We start from the raw sequence: 9,471 nt of genomic DNA, 5'->3' as shown, positions 1-9,471 counted from the left end.
TTCAGTTATGTTTCAGTCATCTGACAAAACGATTCATGGAATATAATTACACTAATATTTCAAAGAGTTTGATGGCACCAACCTTTGACTTTCGAGTATCACAATCAAAATTCTAAATTGAATTTGATTATTACTACAGATTCGTTGCATTGTAATTGAATGTAATAAATCATCTAAGGGGGGAACGCGTAATTACATTATTAAAACTATTTGAAATATTCTCACGCAATTTATGTGACAAAAACATTTAATGAATAGTATTATACGCTATCAAAATTGAAAAAGAAAATGCTATACAGAAAACCCAACTCACAGTTACCTTTTGGAGACTTAAAGTGAATAGAAACGACTATGACTTACAGGCGGCTCGACAGTCGTTCAACATTTGATATCGCGCAGGAATCTACTCCCTCGCAAATAGTCATAGATAAGCCAAATTCAAATAACCTTCTGCAAATAAATCATTTCATTTATGTTAAACATCATCGCAAGTACAGACAAACTGGCGCAAAGTGCGATTGTAAATGTCTTTGTACCATGGTTGTCAATTTGCTTCATGATAAAATGTCGCGGTTGCACATTATTTGCAGACCACTTGGGTTTCTATATTCTCTCGAAATGTTTATTTTCTATTGCCATTTTACTTGTGAGATGATTCGTACCTCTCAATGTACTGAACTGGTGGTGGTGGTGGTGGTGGGGGGGGGGGGGTCCAGGAATGCCCCCCCCCCCATCTTTCCCCTCCCAATGGTATTGAGAAGGGGCTGTTGGTGTCATTTTCTGCACCGTTCGTACTAGGCGAATGAACAAAGCCTTCCAGTGAAAGTGGAAATTGGATGCTGTTCACCTTGCCTCTATGTTTCCATTGGCTGTGGGTTTTTTGTGCTCCTCTTGCCCTATCCTTTGGCTAGGCCACTGTCCACACTAAAGCAAAAAAAAAATCAAATATATATTTTGCCATGTCCAGTTCTTGTTACCAAATCTATAGATTGTTTTGCCAAATCCATCCTTTAAAACAAATTAAATCCATAGGTTTGGGGATACTTTGTCAACCTTGGTAAAATACTAATAAGTGTTCTGACTCCGCCCCTGGTGATAGAAACGTGTTTATTTCTGACTGAAATTTTGGAGAGAGAATGTCTTTCACATTTAACCCGTGCACGGACGATGAACTCTTAAGATCAGTGCACGCGAACGATTGGAGCATATAGCCATCGCCGTAGGTGGGGTAATTCTAGTTTGTTATTCTATGAGGAAAGAATTTTATGAGGAAGGAAATCTCCGGAACAGGTTGCATGCAGTGTGTATGGATTGCTCGTAAGAAAGATGACTCAGCCACAGAATATCCCGCTTGGAATCATATAAGACCGTAGTCTGATTTTATTCAATCTGAAAGAACAAATTGAAGAATTCATAAGTATATAAGTCAACTGGACTCATTCATATCAGTTTCAAGTATAAATGTCGCCTCTATAACAGAACAAGCAAATCTGCTATCTTATATCTTTCATAACATTTCTACAAATATCCCTCTTCAACATTCAGGTTTTATGAATGACACCACAAGGTCAAATAATTCCACTTGACCTTCATAACAAATGTGACACACTTTTCAAGTCACTAATATTCATATTAAAACCCATACAGAAATCCCTTTAAATGACTTCATCGAATGTCATAAAATAGCTTCACCAGAATATAACAGATATCCTAAAATTCCCTTTTGTAAGACTTAGTGTAGTTGAAAAGCCAACAACAAGCTCCGTGTGCAATACCAAAAGCTAGTCTTAATTCAGACCAATGATTAATTGAAAGTCTATCAAAACGACCATAAATAAACCACCAAATCAGCCTTTTCCCTGTAAATTGTAAATACAAGAGTGCTACAATAAACCCTGAAAATAATGCCCTTTAATATTTATATACAGCTTATTCTTAGCAATGTATCAAATACATGTCAAATATCTACTTTATATCAAATGCTCCGCACACAAGACTATCAACTTTACACGTGTACACTTTCACTGAGCGAAATTCCATTTCGTTTCAAACAAATAAGAAAACATCCATAATTTCATGTCTGCATAAAACATTCTAAAAACACATTCACACCAAGCTGTACTCACTTCTTGGCAGGATATACTGTTGAAATACGAATTATCTCATTGTGAAATGAGGCATTCTGCACGAAAAATTAGTAGGCGAACATCGCAAGATGTCACCTCTATGAAACCCCAATAGTGCTCTGCCGGTTTTTACATTAATTAGCATATACGTACACGTTGACCACTGAATTACGTAACGGTATCTGCGAATCAAAAAACATAATGAAAATCAGTTTCGTCAGCGAAACATCCTCCCCCCGCCTATGAGGCCTTGCCTCAATACATAAATCAATATATCAATATCTGTATCAAAATGCCAGAAGGTAATATCAATTACATGTATAAACTTTTGAATCAACTATCTGAAAAAACGTTTACAATAAATGTCATTGTTGCAAAAATTCACTGGTAAACTGTTTTAAAGTCAACTTCAGTCATATGATGCTAGCGATTTACAAAAAAAAACATCTTGTAATTCTTTACAAACAACAACACTGGTTGATAAAAAACCGATCGCGAGAAGAAAAACCTGTCGCGGCTAAAATGGTCGCGAATAAATTTGATCACGAGACGAGTAGAACCGATCGTGAGTAGAACTGGTCACGAATACATCTGAACGCGAGTTGAGCTGGTCACGAATATAGCTGGTCGCGAATATAGCTGGTCGCGAGTAGAGTAGGTCGCGAGTAAAGCTGCTGAAACTGTGTAAAATTGCTATATGCTTCTTATCATATCAAAAATAACCTTCATTTCAAAAGAAATTTCCATCAATTATGCTTTTAACTGTGTTGCACAAATTAAACTCTTCACTGGAATGCAAAATGCATTTCTATCAATTTCCGCTATCCTCTGTATTAATGCACACAAAAAAACCCTCACTCGTCTTCATATCCTTCTGCAGGGTATATAATAGCGATTCTGCCGATCGGGCGACGGTATTCTCCCGAAGCGGTTTTCACTTTAACATTTCGAACTCTCCCATCTGGACCAGGGTACACTTGTATTACCCGACCCAGAAGCCACTTTCCGCGGACTGCATTAGCATCTGCTAACATTACGACGTCATCGACGCGAACATTTCGACGGTCTGCATTCCACCTTCTCCTTGGCACCAGTAGAGGTAGAACATCTCTCGTCCAACGTTGCCAAAAGGAGTCGACGATTTGTTGAACATATTCAACTCGATGTCTTGGATTTCCTGAACTTTTGAATGGACCCTGTGGTACTTGGCGCGAAGCTCTCCCTAGTAGCATGTCGTTTGGACACAAGTAGCTTCCTTCATCAGTGTCGTTAGGAATCCTACCAATAGGACGTTGATTAACCAGGTTGGCTACTTCTAAAAAGTCTGTGTCCCTGCAAGATACAACACTGCTTTCTCACTTTCCCAGTTGTGGCTGCAACTCTGCCGTGTCTATCCTGAGGCCACTCACTTTCTGTAGAGTACAGGAACTCTGAGCCTTGCTGCCATCTGTGTCCTAACTTTGCTGCTGGAAGACCTCTTGACACATCATCGGCAGGGTACTGATTACCTGGAACATATCTCCACTGGGCAGGATCAGACTGACTTTGAACCTCTGCTATCCTTACTGCTACAAACGTCTTAAAGCGTTTTCTCTTCCTCCGTACCCACGGTAGAACAATCCTGCTATCTGTCATGAACATCACCTGTTCAACTTGCAGTCTCAGCTCCTTCATGACAGTAGTGAAGAGTCGTGTAGCCATAACTGCTGCTTGTAGTTCCAATCTGGGTATGGTCATCTTCTTTAATGGGGCCACTCTGGACTTGGCCATTACATCATTACCGTTATCAAGCGGCCACCTCAGATAGATGCATGCTCCGAAAGCATTCTGGGATACATCTGCAAATCTGACATCATAATCACCGTTCTCAAGCTGCCACCTCAGATAGACGCATGCTCCGAAAGCATTCTGGGATGCATCTGCAAATCTACACAGCATTGGATGATTGATAATCATTGTTGATGGTGTGAGGCTTCTTTCAAACTTAACCTCATCTAACTCCTTCATCTCCTTGAAAAAGGCTATCCACCACTTCTGGTCTGCTTCTGGCAGCATCTCATCCCAGTCATAGCCCTTTCCCAAAAGGCTCTGTATCCCAATCTTGGCACGGATCAGGAAGGCTGCTGCAAAGCTGAGTGAGTCAAATACTTGTGCTATCTGCTTCAAGATCTTTCTCTTGCTGAGGCTCCATTCTGGTTTAACCTCAGAATACTCTTGCAAATCCTTCTCATCCTTCTCATCCTTCTCATCCTCCGACAGCTTTCTGGAGAATTTCAGGTCTTCCATTTCTCTCATCTGCTCTTTGTATGCAGATGCATACTTCTCATTTCTTTCCGGTCTCTTTTCTGTAGTCACCAAGATCTTGTTATCTGGTAAAAGATCCACCTGACTTGAGATCTTTATGTGAAGTACTGAACTGGAGCTGACACGGTCAGTGGGTCCTTTCCCAAACACCACCCATCCTACTGGAGATCTGCGAGCTGCTAAATGTCCAACCTCTCTAACTTCTCCGCCATGGAGTCTGGCATGATCTATGCCCACTAGGAGGTCGACTGCTCCAGTACCTCGCTTCAACTCTTGCTCCTTCAGTCCAAACTTCTTCGATAGAAGGCCCAAGTCTACTGCTGTAATGTCCCCACTTATGCAGTGTATGCCTATAGCGTCAATCATAATAGGCATGGTGCTTTTCCCTGCTTCTCTGATGGGTATCCGATACTTGAGAGTTTGGAGAACCTCCTCATCTCGTCCAATCTTGACCATTGTTATGGTTATTGGCGTTCCCTTAAGCTTGAGCCTCTCTGCAAAACCTTTACGAATAAGGCTTATCTCAGCACCAGAATCCAATAGCAGATTTCCTTGCTGCATAGTTCGTTTAGATATCACATCCACTATCGTCACGGGAAGGAGACATTCATTTGCAATGACCGTAGCTACTCCCACTTGTTTCACCAATCCTCCTTCCTCAACTATGCTCCTTTCAGTATGAAGTAACGGATGATGATACCATGTGCACTGCACTCCGTTCCTGGATTCACTACAACGGCGTCGCCTGTTGCAGTTACTCATCACGTGGTCTCGTCCAGCTTTCTTCAAACAGCTGTAGCAGGCACGACTGCTCTTTACCATCTCCCATCGTTCAGGTGCCGATTTGGAGATGAAATCCCTACACTGATCTGTCCAATGTCCAGTATAACTTTTGCAGACCCAGCACTTAAACTCCTTTGTGGACTGGTTCATGGATGGTTTCTCCTCTGCCGTGGAGACCATGTTCACTATGCTGGACTTGGCTTCACTACGAAGAGGAGCTGATGACCTCATGCGAGCTCGCATCTCCTTCGCCATCCAGTTCATTAGAGAATGAAGAGTCGTCTCCGAACTGCCATCTTGGTCTCGGAACCATAACCTCCGATCATCTGGACACATCTTTCTCTCTATTATGGCCAGCATGTGACTGTTGTTCATGTCGTTCTGCTTCCCGATCTCGTTCAGGGTGTTGAAGCTTCTCCTTACCAGATGGACCAGGTCGCAGAACCTGGCATCTTCACCCTCTTTCAGTGGCCTAAACTTAGATATGTCGCTGATGATGGTGTCCGCCACATATCTAGAATCCCCATAAATGGTATCTAGTTGCTCCCAGGCAGCCGCGTAGTCCTGTCCAATACCTTGGATAAGTTGCAGTGGTTTGCCCTGAAGGCATGAACGAAGAATCATCATAGCATCTCTGGAGCTACATCTGCTACCTATGACATGTTCAAAATCTGACTTAAAGATGCAGTACTCACGGATGTCTCCACTGAACTTTGGGAGCCTTGGTCTTTCGATCTTGAAGTGGCTCATGCTTTCCTGAGCAAATCCTTGATGACCAGGAAGAACACTGACCGTGGTGTCTTCCCCTGTAGGACTTGACGAAGCACTTTCATCAACCTTGACGTAGTCAATGAACTTGCACTGTAACTTCGAGAAATCATTCTGAACATCTTCCATCCAGACGTCCTCTCTATCATACTCTGCTTCGTCTTTGATGGTCATAGTAAACTTGTCATGAGCATCTTCCACTTCATGGTATGCCTGCTCATACTTCTCGAAGGATTTCTGTGCCTCCGCCCTACTTCGGCCGCCATCTATCAGTTGCTCTGTAGCCTTGCCGAATCTCGTGAATCTGGACTTGGCACCCCTTCGCTTGAACTTCAGGTTACTTTCATCAGTCGACGTCATCTTTCCTATCGTATCCCAGGTTAGCAGTAGGAAATTGAATTGTTGGATTGCTCGTAAGAAAGATGACTCAGCCACAGAATATCCCGCTTGGAATCATATAAGACCGTAGTCTGATTTTATTCAATCTGAAAGAACAAATTGAAGAATTCATAAGTATATAAGTCAACTGGACTCATTCATATCAGTTTCAAGTATAAATGTCGCCTCTATAACAGAACAAGCAAATCTGCTATCTTATATCTTTCATAACATTTCTACAAATATCCCTCTTCAACATTCAGGTTTTATGAATGACACCACAAGGTCAAATAATTCCACTTGACCTTCATAACAAATGTGACACACTTTTCAAGTCACTAATATTCATATTAAAACCCATACAGAAATCCCTTTAAATGACTTCATCGAATGTCATAAAATAGCTTCACCAGAATATAACAGATATCCTAAAATTCCCTTTTGTAAGACTTAGTGTAGTTGAAAAGCCAACAACAAGCTCCGTGTGCAATACCAAAAGCTAGTCTTAATTCAGACCAATGATTAATTGAAAGTCTATCAAAACGACCATAAATAAACCACCAAATCAGCCTTTTCCCTGTAAATTGTAAATACAAGAGTGCTACAATAAACCCTGAAAATAATGCCCTTTAATATTTATATACAGCTTATTCTTAGCAATGTATCAAATACATGTCAAATATCTACTTTATATCAAATGCTCCGCACACAAGACTATCAACTTTACACGTGTACACTTTCACTGAGCGAAATTCCATTTCGTTTCAAACAAATAAGAAAACATCCATAATTTCATGTCTGCATAAAACATTCTAAAAACACATTCACACCAAGCTGTACTCACTTCTTGGCAGGATATACTGTTGAAATACGAATTATCTCATTGTGAAATGAGGCATTCTGCACGAAAAATTAGTAGGCGAACATCGCAAGATGTCACCTCTATGAAACCCCAATAGTGCTCTGCCGGTTTTTACATTAATTAGCATATACGTACACGTTGACCACTGAATTACGTAACGGTATCTGCGAATCAAAAAACATAATGAAAATCAGTTTCGTCAGCGAAACAGTGTATGTGTGGGTGTGTGAAAGGGGGTGTGGTGTGGGTGGGCTAGAGGGGGGGGGGGGGTGTCATGAGTTTGTTGGTGGGAGAGTGTGTGATAGGGTGTGACTGTGTAACTTTAAACCTTCCTCTACTGTTATTTTGATTATAAACTGTTACATGCAAGACACAATGTAGAATCATGTATAATCTGAGATTTTGTTCTATGTTGTTCATTAATTGATGTAATTCATAAAGTGTCTTGTATCAAAAATCTTGTTTTATATCACTTGTGATAATTTCTTGTTATGTGAATTTCTTGTTATGCTAATTCATGAGGAAGGAAATAAAATATCATTTAAAACAAAACAAATCATGGTAACATTTATTCTCTCGCAATATTTTTTTTAATTTTCTATTAAACTAAATATATAATACGAAAATATACAGTATATAACTGAAGGGAAAGCTAAAGAAAATAGATATGGTCAGATGTCATATCATATTTTTAATTCCCATTGTATGCGTGTCAAAACTTGAATGTGGCAGTCCATTGTCGCAGCCATTGTTCTACCGAAGCAGGTAGATAGGTAAAAGGGGTGTAGCATGGCAAATAGTGGTAAACGCCAACTACGACTTCTTTTGGACAACTGCACATAAACGAATGGACTTGATTAACGGTCTGCGCGTGCTAGCGTTCGCGAAACAGACTGAAGTTCTCATCACGCTTTGGTTTCGCTTATGGTGCACGCACTTGAATAATGCGTTCGCGTCGTCCGTAGTCGCATTACACCCGATTGGCTCCTAGTCAGGCCACGGGAAAGACACGTAGTCTCGTCATGCTACACCCCCTTTAAGCAGTAGCTGGTGGTAGGTTAGTCTATTTCTGGACGTGGGTGTTGCGGCCTGGGATTCGAACCCACACCCTTGGACTGAAAGTCAAGTGAATAATACCATGACACATCCAAAACTTCATGTTCTACATTGAATAATCGGAATTCGAGAGTGGTTGTTTATTGGCGAATATGTAAATGAAATACGGCGAAAGGCCACTCTCTCATGCAGTCACACTCCGGGAAAGTGAATGATGATTATTCCTTTCGGCTTTAAATGATACCCGTCCTTAGCTATTACAAAGTTTTGGAATGGGGTCATGGATTTGGTTCAAACGAACATATTAGAAGCATATGCGACTTTACAATATTCAATGATCGTTGTCGCGTTTGAAATCGAGTCTAAAGTGATGAAATTGTCTCAAGACTGATATCACTTAAACTCTAAAACAATGTTTCTTGACTATGATCAACCTTTCTGCTTTTACCATTTGGAAATTATATCTCAGCTTGAACTGCACATTCCGAGATTTTCATGATCGCAGGTACCATGGAGTGGCCTCCGGCGCTATTTGAAATATTTGAAATTTACCGGGAGCACCGGTAAATTTATGATTATTTAATTTCTCGAAAGTAGAAGTGTTTTAGGGGTTTTGCTAGTGCTTGTAATAATTCCACAGGGGCATCCCAATGTATCAAAATTGTAAAGAATTACTATCAATCCAATTTTCAGAATTGCCCAAACTTTGCATTACCTTTAAAGGAAATTTGCTAACACAACAAAATTGAATGAATTAAGGTTTGGAGTTGAAACCTGGGAGTAAAAAGCGATACAAATTTGCGGGAACTTGAATGAACGTTGATAAAAGTAACTGATGTTTTATAAGGAATTTAGCCTTTTTTTTAATTATTAAATCTTTCTTCTTCATACCGCTTGGTGAATGTGGTTTAACCTTTAGTGTACTGGGCTATTTTGAGCACCTCACTGACGGGGGGGGGGGGGGGGGGGGGAGGCCCCCACCCTCCTCTATGATCTCGGCCATCGAATGTCCGATGAACACGGAAATGTGCATGTTTGTAGATATTTACGTAAGGAACAAGATGGTATAATTAGTTTTGTCCTAATATGCACATGTTGTCGTTATAGCCTAATTGATTAGTATGCAAAATGCAAATATTATGCATTTTACAGAAAACTCTACATATTTTTCTGTAGACTTGTGAAGAATCTAGA

The 9,471-nt window shown here is 40.5% G+C and overlaps 1 protein-coding gene across 1 annotated transcript; it reads right to left on the bottom strand.

Moving 5' to 3' along the window:
• Window positions 1-1,345: 1,345 nt before the first annotated feature.
• Window positions 1,346-7,425, bottom strand: LOC105444283. The gene is made up of 2 exons (XM_030997608.1): window positions 7,204-7,425; window positions 1,346-6,466 (listed from the first exon to the last, which is right to left on the bottom strand). The coding sequence occupies exon 2, from the start codon at window positions 6,339-6,341 to the stop codon at window positions 3,423-3,425; it is 2,919 nt and encodes a 972-aa protein (XP_030853468.1). The 5' UTR covers window positions 6,342-6,466; window positions 7,204-7,425; the 3' UTR covers window positions 1,346-3,422.
• Between the last annotated feature and the right edge of the window lie 2,046 nt (window positions 7,426-9,471).

This window comes from Strongylocentrotus purpuratus, unplaced genomic scaffold (genome assembly GCF_000002235.5).
Source record: "Strongylocentrotus purpuratus isolate Spur 01 unplaced genomic scaffold, Spur_5.0 spur5_scaffold_4, whole genome shotgun sequence".
Classification (NCBI taxonomy): Eukaryota; Metazoa; Echinodermata; class Echinoidea; order Camarodonta; family Strongylocentrotidae; genus Strongylocentrotus; species Strongylocentrotus purpuratus.
The sequence above is the reverse complement of the archived record's forward strand: the minus strand, read 5'-3'. Positions and strand labels throughout refer to the sequence as shown.

Coding starts and splice junctions, on each gene's coding strand:
- LOC105444283 (XM_030997608.1), bottom strand. CDS start 6,341: ATGACGTCGACTGATGAAAGTAACCTGAAGTTCAAGCGAAGGGGTGCC.